The 17,599-nt window shown below is 46.9% G+C and overlaps 1 protein-coding gene across 1 annotated transcript in view; it reads left to right on the plus strand.

The window, feature by feature from the left end:
• Positions 1 to 17,599, plus strand: part of GABBR2 (gamma-aminobutyric acid type B receptor subunit 2) — a 351,377-nt gene that overhangs the window by 206,412 nt on the left and 127,366 nt on the right. Inside the window, exon 7 of the mRNA XM_058694795.1 lies at positions 4,128 to 4,364. Coding sequence (XP_058550778.1) covers positions 4,128 to 4,364 — 237 coding nt within the window. The remainder of the gene's footprint in view (positions 1 to 4,127; positions 4,365 to 17,599) is intronic.

Below are 17,599 nucleotides of genomic sequence, written 5' to 3' on the forward strand. Positions count from 1 at the left end.
CTGAAAAATCAAAGAAAATATAGCTAAATAGTAAAAAGTGGAAAAATAGCAAGGATGCATTAAAACAAAACATTAAAAGCTGTGACTATCACCATAGCAATATGGCATAAAGAAGTGCACCTAAGAAATAAAAAATTGCCTATTAGTATTTGAAAGGAGCTCGCTCTAATTATTAATCAGAGAAACCCAAATTAAAATTAAAAGGAGACATACTTTTTTTTCTGAACCTAACAAACTGATGATGATTTTTAAAATCGAAATACCTATTGTTGTCAAGGATGCAGAGAAGTGGGTACTTTCATACACAGTGGGATTTTAATTTCTCGTATTTGGAGAGAATAATTTGGCCCAAATATGGGAGAATCATGTTTAGGTATGTTATATACTTTGCCTCAGCAATTATGCCTCTGGGGATTTATTCTGAAACAATAACTACCAGTATGTGTTCAGAAAATTTAGATACAAGGATGCTTTCTGCAGTCCTGTAATTGGGACAAATTCAAAATAGCGTAAATGCCCAATAATTGGAAATTGGTTAAGGAAGTAAGGTAGTGTCAGAATGGCTAGAATTAACAACTCAGGAAACAATAGATGTTGGCAAGGATGCGGAGAAAGGGGAACCCTTTTGCCCTGCTGGTGGGAATGCAGACTGGTGCAGCCACTCTGGAAAATAGTATGAAAGTTGCTCAAAAAGTTAAAAACAGAACTACCCTATAACCCAGCAATTGCACTACTAGGTATTTATCCAAAGGATACAAAAATGCTGATTCGAAGGGGCACATGCACCCCAATGTTTATAGCAGCACTATCGACAAAAGGCAAATTTTGGAAAGAAGCCCAGATGTCCATGAACTGACGAATGGATAAAGAAGATGTGGTATATACATACAATGGAATACTACTCAGTGATCAAAAAGAATGAAATCTTGCCATTTGCAACAAAGTGAATGGAACTAGAGTGTATTATGCTAAGTGAAATAAGTCAGTCAGAGAAAGACAAATAATATGATTTCACGCATATGTGGAATTTAAGAAACAAAACAGATGAACATAAGGGAAAGGAAGCAAAAATAAGATGAAAACAGAGGGAGACAAACCATAAGAGATGCTGAAATACAGAGAATAAACTGAGGGATGATGGAGGGAGGTGGGGGAGGGGAATGGGCTAGATGGGTGATGGGTATTAAATGGGAGCACTTGTTGGAATGAGCACTGGGTGTTATATGTAAGTGATGGATCATTAAATGCTACTCCTGAAATCATTATTACACTCTATGTTAACTAACTTGTATTTAAATTTTAAAAAAGGAAGTAAGGTAGCACGTGCACATTCTGGAGGACTGTTGACCCCTGTCAGCACAGATGTGGGCAGATCCTTGGCTCTTTAGGGCATCCTGGGTTAGCAGCTGCGCCAGGCACACTGGGAGGCCAGGTTGGGCAAGACTCCTTTACTATTAGTAACAGTGGGTGGCATTTGTGGGGCACCTTCCGTGTCCTGGACACTGGGCTGGGCCCTTTGCGTGCTTCATGTCACTGAACCCTCATGGCCAACCAGCAAGAGAGGACACAGAGACCTGGAGGAGATAGGACCACACCACAAGTCACAGTTAGCAAACCACAGAGCCAGGGCTGGAGGGTAGGCCTGCCTACTTCCAAATCCTCTGTCATTACCACTGTGCCAGGCTTTTACCTATGTTGCCAAGAGGAAACTTCTAGATCATCTGATCCAACCTCTTCATTTCTCGGATGGAAAAATTGAGGCTTGGAAAAGATCTCTGTAGGTATTGCTTTGGGTTCTGGGGATACCTCAGTGATCAAGACAGATAACATCCTGACCCCATGGAGCTTAATTCTAGTTGTGGGGGCGGGAGGAGGAGGAGGAGGGAGAGCTGGAACAACAGATAACATGCAAATAAACACAGAAGTAGGAACATTGCAGGACGTGAAAAGTGCAGTAAAGAAGAAAAACCAGTGGCTAGAGAATGCCTGGAGTGAGGAAGCTTTAAGAAGGGTGGGTCAGGGAAGCCATCCCTGAGAAGTGAGGAGCGTTGACATTTGAATGCAGAGAATATCATGCAAAGAGCTAGGGAGACTTTCTAGCAGAGGAAACAGCTACTGCAAAAGCCTGAGGTGTGAACAGACTTGATGTGATACGAGGACCCAGGAGGTCTAGGAGAGTGCACCTCCTAACAGCCCCGCATGCTCCCCCAGCAGGATTGAAATGCTAAAGCCAGCTCCACGGAGTGCGTGAGGATGGAGGGTGTGAGGGGCAGTGAGGAGGGGCTCAGGGCCCTAAGCTGGACAGCGACGGTGCTGCCTCCTTGAAGAACCCTTGGATTTGAGGAGTTTCTGCCCTGTGGTTTGAGTGGTGAACAAATGTGATGGCTGGACATGATGCATTTCCAAGGAGAACTGTAAACAGGGATAAGACCTGCATCACCCAATGGAAGCGAAAAAGAAGGAGGGGGAGTCATTGCTGGGACACCAGCATTCCCGTTTGGTCAGGCAGAATTCCTCGCCCACGGGGTCCATGATCGGAGACACTTGGCTGTCCCCAGGCAAATGTGTGCGACCCTGTTCTGCTAACGCCTTGAGCCAAGGGCAAGAGACTCACTCGGGCTCCAGCCATGAGATGTAGCCCTCAGTCACCACCCTCATTCGGCACTGGACCTGGCCCCAAACAACTTGTGGTAGTTTTCAAAAAGCAATAATGTCCTCAAAAGTTAAAAATGAAAGAAGTAGTAGAGATGGAATGGGATCATTCCAGCTACGCACCCACCCCCTCACACACACACACACACACACACACACACACACACACACAAGCTGTGTGACCTTGGGCAAGCCTCTGGACCTCTCTGTGCCTCAGGCCACAGGTGGAGGGAGCATGTGTGACCATCTCCAAGAGCCCTTCCCAGTATAAACTGACAACGAGTCAGTGGTTTCTGTGTGTGGTTTGTCCCCAAAGAGGGTTTCTCCAAAGGCTAAGCCATTGGCTCCGCTGACCTTTCTGGCAGAGGAGTTCAGAAGTGACTTGAGAAGCCCATGGAAAGGCTGAGGGTGACGTGTTCCCCTGGGGTGGCATCCATTTGGATGTGTGAGCATCAGGAACTGAAGTAAAAAGGTTCTCATTGCTTTGCGGCCACAATCGGAATGTTAATATCACCAATGAAATTCTTTTATGAAATTCAGTTCAGTTTAAAAATTTTTTTTAATTTTTAAAAAATGCTGAATTATTCACAGGCCTTGCTGTATTGCAGAAGAGGAAAGAGCAGCATAATATAGGGTCAGAGCAGCCCTTACATCAGAACACCTGGGACCAGCTCAGGGTGGGGACTCACTTGGGTACCATGGGGCTCAGAATCCACAAGGCCACTGGGACACGCCTTCCCTGCCGCAGACCTACACCCCCTTCCTCTGACACCACCTCCTCGGCTCTGAATTCCCTGCCCAAACAGCTGGAGCCCCTTCCAGGGCCAGGAAGCCTCTGGCCCAGGTCAGCCCTCTTGAGATGGGGTTGCATCTCCAGGGTGGTCAGGAGGCTCTGATGCCTGAAGGGGAGAAGGTATGGACCAAGCTGGGCTTGGCTATAGGGATGGGCCCCAGAGCAAAGCCAGCTCCCCCCTGCCTGCCTCCGTATCCAGCCTGAAGCTCTGAGGAGCCCCAGAATTCTGAATTCAAACTTGGCCTTCCATATCATTAGGAAGGTATATTTATTATGGGGAGATAGAAACTATTTTATTGGAGAGTTTATTTGCTCGTCTGTAACTTAAATATTTAGACATATGGAATGTGGTCCTGCACCGGTACTAACGCTCGGCCCTACAAACATCACAGGGAGGTCTGGTGTGGGTGTGCTATTCCTTCACCCTAGCCTTGCTAGGCAGCCAGGGTTCAAGTCTCAGCCTTGCCACTCACTAGCCGTGTGGTCCTGGACAAGTCCACTTCCCATAACTCACATGCTGTATGAGGTCACTGTGGGGATTTCATGAGATAATGCACATAAAGAGCCTGGCACCACGCCTGGCTCACAGTGAGCATTGGAGAGTGTCAGTTCTCGACACCACGTGTCTAATGTCCCTGCCGGCTGTAACCTGGCATCCCCCCTGCCCCCCTGTTTTTTACAGACTCCACAGCAATATGAGAGAGAGTACAACAACAAACGGTCAGGCGTGGGGCCCAGCAAGTTCCACGGGTACGCCTACGACGGCATCTGGGTCATCGCCAAGACGCTGCAGAGGGCCATGGAGACGCTGCATGCCAGCAGCCGGCACCAGCGGATCCAGGATTTCAACTACACAGACCACACACTGGGCAGGATCATCCTCAACGCCATGAATGAGACCAACTTCTTCGGGGTCACGGTCAGTCCCACACTCCAGACTCTGCTTTCCTTGGTGCCCCTTGGAGATGTACGAGGCAAGCGGGGCTGCTGCGTCGCATGCCCTTGGATAGGAGGTCCATTTTCTCTGATCACATAAACAACTTCTTGTGGGTCGTAGGATTGCAGGGCTGCTAAAATGAGGGACAGGTTTGGTGACGCTCTCTGACATGCTGGGAAAATGCTTCTCTGTAATTCGTGGATTACAAGGGGCATAGTGAGTTGACTGCAAGCAGAGCAGTTGCAATTCACCAGGTGGGGGCTGGGGACCGCAAGAGCTCCAGACCCAAAGTCAGGTTCAAATCCTGGGTCTTTCAGGTTACCTGCTCCAAACCATAGCGCTTTCATTTCCAAAATAGAAACAGTACTTACCTCACGAGGTAGGTAAAAAGATGAACCATTACAAAGTAAAATCTGCTAGTATTTGTTAAGCAGGCTACTTGCTCTGAGCCTCAAGTTTCTCATCTGGAAGATGGGGATAATAATTTATGTCTTGCATAGAAGTTGTGAAAATGATAATAATTGCTAACATTTCTTTAATGCTTATTATGTACTACTTTGCTAAGCACTTCGTGTAGGTTAGATGCAATAATAAATGTATGCCTAATGCTAGGCACATGGTAGGCTCTCAGTAAATGCTAGAATTGTTAGTGTTAATAATGAGCCCGTTGCATCTATATTCCATCCAGAGGAGGTAGATGCTGTTGTTATCCCGATTAAAAGTGAGGAGGCTGGAGCTCAGAGCACTTAAGCTCTACAGCTAATCAGAGGTAGAGCTGGGATTTGAACCTGGGTCTAGCTCTTAACTGCTGCATTACGCTACCTTCTGGTAATGGCCGTAAGTGGCACTTAGTTAATGCCTCATGATGATGTATGTGTCACTGACTCTGCTTTCAGAAAAGAAGGAAAATTTGCCTAAAGAATAGATTGAAATGGCTAAAATCCTATCTTGTGTTCTAATTTAAAGAGCCATTTAGAGAATCCGTCTCTATCTTGGGATATTAAGAAGAGTGGACAAGATGAGTTGATTGGTATATTTCTTAAATGTTCATATTCCTTTGTGTGTGTTCTCGGGCTTGCTGCCTGTTGGTCTGGTAGGCAGGGGCTGTGCAGGTGCTGAGGGTATAGACGATGGTGTGAATGCTGAGGTAAATAAGATGGGCTCTCTGTCCTGGAGCCCGCGGTCCAAATGCAGGGGTGAGAGCTGGACACAGATAATGATATGAATTAAAAGGGCTCAGCATCACGGGACAAACTATATGAACCCAGAGGGGTTTCTGTGACCGTCGATGAAAACTTCAGGGAACATTTTGGAGGAGGTAGCTTCGGTGCCACGCCTTAGACATGCAGAGAGAGGGGGCTGACAGTCTGGCCAGATGGAGCGTATGAGCAAGGGAGATATGTGTGAGTGTGTGCAGGGACAATCACTTTGTTGGGATAATTGGAAAGGAGGAGGACGAGGCTGGGAAGGTAAGTTGGGGCACTTCTGAAGGAACAAACTAAGGACGCTGGCCTTTATCTTATACACCAGTGATTCTCAAAGTGCATCTTGACCAGCAGCACTGGTGTCCCCTGGGAGCTGGTTGGAAATGCACCTTCTTGAGCCCAACCCCGGACCCGCTGAACCAGAGTCTCGGGTAGGGGCCCGGCCGCTGCGGTTTAACAGACCCCGCAGTGATGCTAACGGCACTGGAGTTTGAGCGCCGCTGCTCTGGGCAGTGGGCAGCTGCTGAGACTTGCTGAAAAGGAGGATTCTGGAGTAGAGCCACCCTTGACCTAACAGCCCTTGGCCTCTGCTCCCACAGTTCAGAGTAAGGGCTCTGAATAACTATGGGCAGCGCCTGTGTTTATAGTGCATCCTGGATTCAGACGTTAAGCTTGAACAGCTTTCAAAGATTTGGTTTCAAAAAAAAATGTTTTTATCCTCAGAACCTCTTGTACAATCAGTCTTACGTGGTGCTGGTATGTAATACAGATTGAAGAGAAGCACCTCAGTTGAAAGGAGAAGGATCCCAGGGCCCTGCCTGTTCAGCCTCCCTTCTCGAAGCCCCTGAGCCATCCCCACCCCCACAGAATGGCCCCACCCCAGAGGTCCTCCCTCTGCTGGTGGAAACGCAGACTGAGCCTTAGAGAGGGTGGGACTCACCTGTTCCCACCACGGTGGCAGAGCTGTCACAAAATGTGGGCCCACTGCTTCAGATCATCCTGCCACCGTTTGTTTCTTATGTAATAGAGGGAATCCATAGTCTCTCTAGCCGAACCGGCTGGATAGAGAGCTACAGGATCTAGGAAGCATTCTGCGTCCCTCCTCATCCTGGAACTTGGCGTTTTGACCAGATGCGTGATGTATCTTAGTAGGAGATCATTTATAACTATTTCCAAGTGCTCCCTTTCATCGGAGCCAAATAATACATAATCCCTGCTTAATGAGCAATTCGGTAAGACTATCTGAACACTTGAAACGGTTTGAAAATGAGGTTCTTTTTAATGAGAAATTCCTCGACACATATTTATGCCTGCTCCGGTTTGTGATTCATAACTCAGTGGATATCAGGACTGAAAGCATTCTTATTTTATCTTTTTTTTTCTCTCTTAATTTTAGAGAGGGCAGGGGCAAAGAGAGAAAGAGAGAATCCCAAGCAGGCTCCACACATAGCGTGGAGCCTGATGCGGGGCTCAATCTCACAAACCATGAGATCATGACCTGAGCCGAAATCGAGAGTTGGGTGCTCAACGGACTGAGCCACTCAGGTGCCCCTTGGACTGACAGCGCTCTTTAAAATCCTCGAATTCAACCCCCTCATGTTGTAGATGAGTATTTGAATTCCAGAGAGGGAGCTTTCAAAGTCACATGGAGGGATAGCTTGGCAGAGCCAGGATGGCTGCTCAGATGGCGTTGTCCCAGCCACACCTGGTGGCACCTCCCTTGTCATCATGCACGTCCCCCTTTACTTGAGAAAGGGATTGAGTCGTGAAATGGTTCTGCCCTTTTTTTTTCCCCTTCCTCCCAATCCCTTTTGTCACATGTGCTTCTCACTGGGCTGTAGACAGGTTTCATTAAAATTTTCTTCTGATCAGAGAAGGAAGGACACCTTCTGACGAAAGAAAAAGTGTCTCTGCGGTCCGAGGAGACCACAGAAGGCCAAGTTCAGCCATAAACAAAGAGTTGGAAAGGAAAGGAATGGGAGGTGGAAATAAATTGAAGCATTTTCTATTTGCTCAAGAGTTTTCATTATAGAGCACACATGGTGTCCATTTTTCCACTCTCAGGCAAGCACTTTATTCTGGGTCACCCTCATTCAGCATGTTTACTGTACGGAAAATCGTTTAAACACATTAAATTAATTATATCCGTGACTCAATTTCAATTGATGCAGTGTGCACACTCTCGTCTGGGAGCCAGGCCTGTGGTTCCTCGTTGGTGTGTTAAAGCACAGACTTCTTCCATGAATCCTAGATCAGGACTCTGCCTTTAGCTTGGGGTCCAGCTTTGTTTCGTCTTCTCAGGAGCTCTCCTCCCCACCACCCTTCTTGGGGAACCCTGGAAAATAGGATTCCGTGTCCCCACCTGCACACCGATAGCCTGGTGGAGGTCCTGCCTGCCTCTGATTCCCAGGGCACTGATCCGATTTTTGGCCCTGTTATTGCCTCTTCCTTTCTATGGCCTGCAGATCTCAGAATGCTTCCCCACATGGAACCCTCTTCTGCCTGGACAGAAATTCAGGCTAGCCTTGGCCGTTCAAGGTATCAAAAGCCCAGAGCATTCTGAGAATCCCAGCTCAGCAGGTTTGGTCTAGGGCAACATTTCTAAACTTCTGTATGTATGACAGTCCCCCATGGAGCTTTGTTAAAAATTCAGATTTCCCAGTCCCACCCACAACTTCTGATCCAATGGCTTTGTGGTAGGGCCAAGGAGTTCACATTATTAACAAGAAGTCCCAGTGATTGTCAAATAGTAACGCTGAGAATTGCTTAGGGTATTTTAAATCTGTCAGAGATGTATTTGTTCCTACATTTACTCATTCCTTTAGTAGCCCCTGGGCTGGGAGCTGGAAGCATAGAAAGGAATAATGTGTGGTCTGTCCCTTAAAAACTCCCTGCCCAGTGGGGGATATAGACAAGTAAATGAATAAATTGCTGGTCACTATCCAAGGTCTGCCCAAGGCCCTTGGAGGGAGGATTCCATTCTGCTTACGGCAGTAAAGACCAGGAAGCTGTCCTCGGTCTTCCTGCAGTTCAGTAAGTGAAATTCCACGTGTGGATAATTGCAAGGCACCCATGCCATGCGCTCTCACCCTGTGCCATGTGTTGGGTAGTGAGGATACAATGCCAGGCTCCTCTATGCCCAGCTCTGATGGTGATATGTTGTGAGTTAACAACTCCTCTAATTAGGTTTTTCTACCAAAGATGCACTAAATTCATTAACCAGCTCATATCCATAACCCTTCAAAACATGCTTGGGGGAGGGCCTGGGTGGCTCAGTCAGTTAAGCATCCGACTTCAGCTTAGGTCATGATCTCATGGTTTGTGGGTTCAACCCTGAATCAGGCTCTGCTTTGGCAATGTGGAGTGGAGCCTGTTTGGAATTCTCTCTCTCTCCCTCTCTCTCTCTTCCCTTCCCCACTTGCACTTTCTCTCTCTCAAAATAAACAAATAAACTTTAAAAAAGAAAAAACCATGCTTGGTAACATGTGCTAAGTATTCAGGTAATAACCAAAGCCTTAATTTTCTTTGGGTGATCACTTTTGAATTCTTTACAGTTTCCAGTCTTTTAAAACAAGGATGACATACCAGATCTCAAATGGACAAATCCTTTGGGCACATCACAGTAAGATATGATGGCTCTAATGAGCAGTGGACCCCCTATAGTAAATGTTTTTCTGATTTGTCTCTTAAAATGACACTGTATTTACTCTGTAGTGCCTAGGATGGAGGCTAAATTAATGTAACCTCATTATACCCTATTATGAAAATACAGTACATGTACAACTTTTCCTGGAAAGTTACTGAGGGTATACACCCCAGGTTTGCATGGGGACTACGAGGCTTCCAAGAGCATTTGGACATAGAGAAATTGAAAGAAGCTCCTGGGGGGAAATGTCTTTGATTTTGAGAAGAGGGCCCATTCTTTCTAAACAATTTCCTGTGATTGCCTCCTCACTCCCCGTGGAAGGCCCTAATATAGAAACGATCCAAAGTTCCTCCAATAATGGCCCCATTCTTCATCCTCTGCTCAGCCTCTCTCAACCAGCTGCAGGTCTGGGCATAACATCTGTTGGGAAGAGATGGGCAGCCTCAGGTTCGGTCATGTCACCTCTAATGGCTATTATCTCTAATTGATCTCACCAAGGAGGTGCTGAAGAGCAGCAGATGGCGATTTGCAGAGTTTATTGATCGATTTGCTTTTGTTGCTGGTGAACAGGAATCCAGCCTTTGCTGGTGTGTCCCTTAAACTTCAAGTCTTTATGCAAGACTTGTGAAATAAAATTATCTCCACTAAGACTCAAATACTGCCCCTGTGCTCCCCCTGCCAACATTCTACCTGAAAAGAGGGCATTATAGAGTACACTCGGGTTGGTTGGAATTCAGCGACTGCAGGTACTTGGAACAGGTAGTTAGGGGAAATCAGTGAGATCCTCGTCCTGGGGGAGTGTGGGCTCTTTCTGTCACACACACTGCTGCCTCGCCCTACTGTGGTGCTGAAGTTGTGCAGTCGATTTTTCACCGGGATAGGAAACTTCATACCACACACACACACACACACACACACACACACACACACACACACATTAGTTAAACATCATCATGCTAGAATTGGCCCATCTCTCCTGCCGTCTGATCTTTTGGACTCCTGGTTTTACTCTCTAAGACAAGTTAACCTAGAGGCTTTGCACCAGCCACCCATTTGTGATTTAAATGTGGTATCATCATTTAACGTTGTTGAATTTGAATGAGTTAAGAAACCGAGCACTAGGAAGCCCATCCAGAAGTAGAGAAAACTCTACCAATCCAGGATTTGCCCTCTTCTGGGACTGGTCATTCCACCAGTCATGACTCCATCTCCTGGACTATCATGATTCTGCCTGTTTCTCAATTTTGTACTCAAGGCTATCAGTAGGAGCTTGTCAGAAGCTCTGCAGCAGTCCAACTGTGATGTGTCTGCTGCGCGTCCTAAAAAATGGGGCTTGTCCCAGTGACCTCAGCATGCTAGCTCCCAAGGCCACTCAGGCTTTCCTATTTAAGGCCTCCCTTTCATGAGCCTTTCTTGGTTGTTTCCAGGAGCAACAGCCAACCCTCCCAGAACTTCCTCTGCACCCCCTGTCTCCACCCCACCCCAGAGTCTGGGAGTTCTGGGAGAATTACACTATACATAAACTTAACAGGCCCACCCCTTAAACTCAGATAAAATGAATCATTGCCTGGGGCATGGCAGTGATGAACTACAACAGGAAATGCAAACTTGTAAAGTCAGACAAAGATCACAGTCCATAACTTAGAACTGTGTGACCTCAGGGAAATTAGTTACCTCTCTATACTTCAGTTTCCTCATCTGTGGAGGGAAATAGAACCTACTTCATAGAGTTGATATGATAAGTAATGATGGTGTTTAGCTCCCCCAAACTGCATCATCATTATTACTGTTATTATTACTATTGATATCACAATGGTGACTTTTCAAAGAACAAAGTTTATGTGGCTCTATTCAACCAATATTCAGAATCAAGTCCAGCAAAACAATCATTCTGTACCTACTAAGTGCCAGTCTGTTTCACCTATACTATCTCACTTAATTATCTCAATAATAAACAAACCAATTAACTTGTATTAAGGTTGTAGTGGTTTAATATCAAAGCAGAGTGGAGTAAACTCTGTCAGCAAGAACACTTTCAAGCTTTCTACCTGCTGCCATTCACTCGGGGGATTTGACACCTTAAAGGCAGAAAGCTTTTGCTCACAGACCCCTCTGCCTTTCTGTTCCTCCCTTCAGTCTGGCTCAAATTCCCATGATCCCAGGAACTACCACTCAGCATTACACACGAAAACTACAGCAAATGCTGTTGGTGTTCCAGCCAGATCTCCTGGGATCTCTTTTAGGGCTGTGGCCAGGTCTGCCCAGCCCCCAGCTGTGCAGGTGTCCCTGCTGATGGTTCACACCTCGGGCGATTGGAGCCTCCCAGCCTGGAGGTGCCTGGGACTTACACCCTAGCCCAGCGGCCTGCAGCCATGACTGGCCAGTGTGGTGGAACCACACTAGTGCCATTCACACTCCACAATTCCCTGCAGGATTAGGCTGAGGCTGGCCCTCACCTGAAACCACCCAGCTTGGCCTATTCTGCCTCCTGTCTCCCTCACAAGTTCCTCCTGAGCACATGTCTTTAAAAACCCACTTGCACACGATTCCCTGTCCCGGGCTCTGCTTCTGGAGCAGATGAAGACACCCATGTATCCTTATGGGAAATTGAAGCATTTTCAACATGGAATTTTTACTGTAACCTAATTGTCATCTCGGCATTAAGTTTAGCAGCCACCCTCCCCCGTCGCCTCCCTCACACCCGGTAGAGGGTTCTGGACTCTTCTCCCTTATTTTTTGGCTCCTGCCCCTGCCTGTTGCAGCCTGTGGAAGAGCCGTACTTGGCTCCTGGGAGGAATTAGCAGCTCCCATATTTGCAGGGAGCACAGCTTTTCATGCCGCGGGTGCCACACTCTGCACCTAACACTTTACACCTGGTAGATGCTAAACTTGAGTTCACTTTGTTGGGTGGAATCCACACATGATTGAGAAATTGAGTCACACTCTCCCACTCTGCTGCCTTCCGGGCTTCTGCAAACTAAAAAGGCTTTTTCGGCCCAATAAATAATCAGAACTGACAAGCGAAGTATTAACAGAATCTATAGTTGTTGTATCTGCTAATAGTGAGCCCCGAATTCTTGCCGTGATGGCTGGCATCACTGTTGCACACACGTCGGGGAAATCTCCCCGGCATGTATTGTTGGGCTGGGCTGGGGGCCCCTACGGCGTCCTTCCTGAGGCAGGAGAGAAACCCACCCTCTACCCCCCTCCCCAGCCTCTCCCATCGGCATCTCTCTGGAGCTCGAGTCCTAGGGCCTGAGGCGGGAGGGCAGGTCGCTGATGGTCAGGAGCATGGCTCAGTAATAAACAACTACAATAATAATAATAATAATAATAATAATAATAACCAGTGTGTGACTGCCCTGTGCACAGAGTACATTCATAGTCTCTATCTCCTTCGCTTCTCCATGCAATTACATTTATTAACATAATGCTAATAATAGCTATTAATTAATGAGCTCCTACTGCTTTGCAGGCAGCATCCTAAGTACCGGACCCACGTTATTGAATGTGATGCTCAAAAGAGCCACCGGGTGGGGGATGGGTAACTGCAAGTGTCCCAAAGCCTCCTCCCAGTGAGCTGCATCCAGCTCTCTCACCTATGTCGCATCTCTGCCCACGTGTCACCTTGTCAGTGACGCCTCCTCGACACCCTATTTAAAATCGCAGCTCCCACCCCCTCATTCTGCCTTTCAATGGTAACCCCCACAGATCGTGCCACCTTTAAGACTTAGAGCTGGGTGCCTGGGACATAGTAGGTGCCTGATAAATAATTGTTTAATGAATGAAGGATTTAGATCATTAATGACCATGTCATAGATTTTTTTAAAAACAGGTTGAGCAAAGATAAATGCTGTACCTGGCGTCCCACAGGTAGCAAGTGACAAGAGTTTATTCAAAGCTGCCGAATACGGCTGGCTCAGAAGCCCATGTTCTTCACCATTTAGGTGTTCCGTTAATTCACCCAGCATTCCCAGCACCTCCTATAAGCCAGAGCTGGGCCGGGCAGGAGGAGTAATATGGAAGGTTTGTTCCCAAGGAATTCACCGTCCTAACAACCTTGTGAGGTGCGTGGGAGGGGAGCAGGAACCACTCTCCCCAGGTTAACAGTGGAGGACGTCACGGGCTCCCCTCCTGCATTGGGTTATTCATGTGTCCATCTGCCCCTTCCCAGTGGACGGGGAGCCTGTGAGCCCCTTGCCTGGGACTGGGGCCCAAAATTCTCTCTGTACTTCTGGTGCCTTGTATAGTACAGGCTCTTAGTCCTTAAAACGTGTTTGTTGATTGAATGCATGAGGAAGTTGTAGCTCAGTGAGGCAGAGAGGCTCTGCAGGGCTCCCACGGTGTTCACAGCGAGCCTAGCTCAGAACCACATCCTAGGTCCTCTGATTCTAAATGCAGGTGTCTCCAAATCTTGTGTTCCTAAGCACCGCTTGGCTGCCCTCCCCCTGTTTCTTTAAACACAATTACAAATGACTGCAGATAACGTACAGCACAGGAAAGAAACCTACTCCTTCTGCTGTCAGATAAATTTGAAAGATCAAAATAATGTGGTTTAGCAATTTGTTTCAATTGATGCCTAGCCTTCCAAAGCTTGCAGGTTTGACTTCCTCAAGTCAGGGAAAAAATAGCTATTTCCTTATGAAAAAGCAGTGTGGGGGAGTGTACCGTCTTACGAGAGCTTCAACGGAAGCCCTGTGCACAGACGCTGTCCAGGTCTATGTGAGATACAGACGAAAGAAGGAGCCAGTGACAAGGTGATCACAGGGACAATTACTATAATGATAAATGTCATGATAATAGGAATGGCTGTAGTTTTGAACGCTCCCTATATGCTGGGTGCTATGCTAAGCTCTTAAATGCATTATCTCATTTGAATTGTGTCTCTCTAAAACTCCGTATTTGAACTCCTCACCCAGAGCACCTCAGCATGCGACCTTATTTGGAAATAGGGTCATTTAGATGTAATTAGTTAAGACGCGGTCCTACTGGAGTGGCATGATCCCATACAACTAGTGTCCTCATGAAAAGGGGAAAATGGGGGACCGACATGCACACAGGGAGACCACCACACGCAGAAGGAGGCAGACAGCGGGTGATGCTTCTACAGGCTGAGGACACCAGTGATCACCAGCAAAACGCCAGCAGGTGGGAGAGAGAGGTTATGGAACTGACTCTCCCCCACAGCCCCCAGAAGGAACCAGCCCTGCCGCTACCTTGATCTTGGCCTTTTAGCCTCCAGAACCGCGAGCCGTTAAATTTTGATTGTTTAAGCTGCCCTGTCTGTGATATTTTGTTACGGCAGTCCTAGCAAACTAATGCAGCCCCACAGGATGGAGACTGCTGTTACCAGCGTTTGGCAGGTGAGAAAACTCAGAGGTTAAATGATTTACCAGGGGTGGGACACAGGACACAGGCCAACACTCACGGTTAACCATTATTCTACACCCATACAAGCTATCTTCCATTAGGGGGCAAAAGGGTCCCAGCCAGAGAAGGACAGAGATGAAAGGAAGCAGGGAGACCGGCATTTCTCACGACCCACTCCTCCAGGTGAGGAATGAGGGGCCCTAGTAAAATGCAAGGCTGAAGCCAGGACCCTGGCTCCTCATTTCTAGGGGGCAGCGCCCCTGCCACCCAGCTTCTACCCCTCCCCACCCCCGAAGCCCCCAGGGAGAAAGTTCTGCGCCTCTTGGTTTGGCCAGCCAGTCCTGGAAGCAGCTCCTTACATTTAACTCACTTCTTTCCTGACTGGAGGAGTGGGGGTATTTACAACCCCGTGCTCCTTCTTCTCATTCACATATTTAAAAATAACATACACGTGTCCTTTTCAGATTACAAAAATAATATGTGATCAGAAAGAAAATGTAAATGGTACAGACAAGCACCAAAAAGAAAATCAAAGTCACCCGTAACTTCATTCAGACAGGCCTCAGCTGTGATCTTTTTTTTTTTTTTAATTCTTTTACAACTATTTGCTTTGGTCCCTCACGTTATAAAGCTTTTTCTGCAGCAGCGGTTCTCTGTCATTTTAGCCCCATCTTTCTTTTTTTATGGTGATAAAATATACGTAAATTTACCATTTTAACCATTCGTAAGTGCAGTGTTCTGTGATATGAACCATATTCACAGTATTGTGCAAACTGTCACCGCCTTCTGTCTCTAGAACTCCTCATCTTCCTGGACTGCAGCTCTGTACCTATCGAACACTAACTCCCCATTAGGTGCCATCATTTTAAAGCTATTATCTATTATGATAAAGCTGATTTTATTTGTTTATTATTTATATTGAAAATTGTTTGTAAAAACTGTATAAGTAATTTGGTAACTAAGTTTAGAGAGAAATTTATATGGTATTGGCAAGCTACTGCTAACCAAATAGCAATTAGCTGAGCAAAAGTTTCACACAGAAACTTGAAAATGTACAATTTTAGGGGCACCTGTGTGGCTCAGTCAGTTAAGCATCCGACTTCGGCTCAGGTCATGATCCCACGGTTTGAGTGGGGTTCGAGCCCAAGTCGGGTTCTGTGCTGACCGCTCAGAGCCTGGAACCCGCTTCAGTTTCTGTGCCTCCCTCTCTCTCTGCCTCTCTCATTCTCTCTCAAAAATAAGTAAACATTAAAAGAAAAAGAATGTACGTCTTAGGGGCACCTGGGTGGCTAGCCAGTTAGGCATCCGACTCTTGGTTTTGGCTCAGATCATAATCTCATGGTTCATGAGATCGAGCCCTGAATCTGGCTGGACTCTGCACTGATAGCAAGGAGCCTGCTTGGTATTCTCTCTCTCTCTCTCTCTCTCTCTCTCTCTCTCTCTCTCTCAGTCTCTCTCTCTCTCTCTGCCCCTCCCTTACTCATGGGCATACACTCTCTCCCTTTCTCTCAAAATAAATAAATAGACCTTTAAAAAAAAGAATGTGCATTTTAAAATGTTGAGAATATAGCAAACAACATTTTTAAAGTAAAGAATACAGTTGAATATTAGCGATCCCCACTGTTGAGAAAATGCTCTGGTAAAGATAGACCCAGATCCTGTGCGAAAACCATATGTGAAGAGCCCTGTAACGTACCACGTGCATTTCTCACCGCATGAGGCCAGAATACCCCCTCAGTGTGTGTCAAGGTATGTTAGCCTGTGCACTTGCTAAGGAGGAGGGAAGCCTTCTGCCGTCAGGAGAGGGCAGCTGACATAAACTTCAGCTGACAAGACACACAGCTTTAAACACTGATGGATGCCGGCTCCCCTTGTGTGCGCTCGTGAAGCAGAGGAGACTCACACACACTCGGATGTGACACCGAGTGAGGCTAGCCCTGTGTCAGGGGGCGGAGGCAGCTGGGAAGATCCATTTTCTCGTGGAATTGCAACACCCTCCCCACCCCTTTTCTTTCTCAATGGAATAGAAGCCTTCTAGAACTCTTGTTTAAACAGTAATTGGCAAATTACTCAGTTGCTAGGCCTGAAATCTGGTCAGGGCACTGTAAATTGTGGAAGGGGGTGTGGGAGGGACAGGATTGGTGGGGGTCGGGGGCATGCCCACCTTTGCCTTCTTAAGAGGCAATAGTGTAAAATGCTTAGGATCACGGACTCTGGAAACAGACTTCCTACGTTCACATCTTGGTTTCACTTGCTAGTCAGGTAAACCTGGGCAAGAACTTAATCTCTTTGCACCTCAGTTTGTCTGTAAAATGGGGACAGTGCCTTACGTAGGGCTTCCTGTAAATAGGCTCTGAGACCCAGCTGGGACCCTCAGTCGCCAGTATTCCTGGGAGTTGGAGGACGGTGCTTCAACCATAAAGAGGAGCGCTGAGCAGAGCCCCCTCAGATTACCCTACAGGAAATAATAGGGCCTACTGTAGGGGCTTGTGGGGATGACAGAGGTTTATGCGTGTAGGGTGCTGGACACGATGGGCGCTGAATTATCACGAGGATGCTATGGAAGGGTACATTTGGACACCAGCTGCCTCCAACACCTGCGATTAACTTTGCAGGAGGTACAGGGGTTGGTGGGTCCCAATGGCACTGCTCCAGCAGCCTTCTTGCAGCTCTTACCATCTTTGGGAATTCACATTCTCACATTCATATGCACCCAAGCAAACGCACTCAGGTGGACTCACATGTTCATACACACACACACAGGCGGTGGCACCTGAGTGGCTCAGTCAATTAAGCACACACACACACACACACACACACACACACACACACCTAAATATGTGATTTACGGGTGTTCATCGTCATCATGTGTTTAGCTTTATCAAGCTATTCCACTGGTTTTCAAACTTGTTTTTCAAAAGAGATCTTACATATAAGCTCAATATCATTGTCCCTCAGTTAACATTTACATAAACGTTAAAATTACATTTAACATT

The sequence above is a fragment of the Neofelis nebulosa genome, chromosome 12 (genome assembly GCF_028018385.1).
Source record: "Neofelis nebulosa isolate mNeoNeb1 chromosome 12, mNeoNeb1.pri, whole genome shotgun sequence".
NCBI classification, from domain to species: domain Eukaryota; kingdom Metazoa; phylum Chordata; class Mammalia; order Carnivora; family Felidae; genus Neofelis; species Neofelis nebulosa.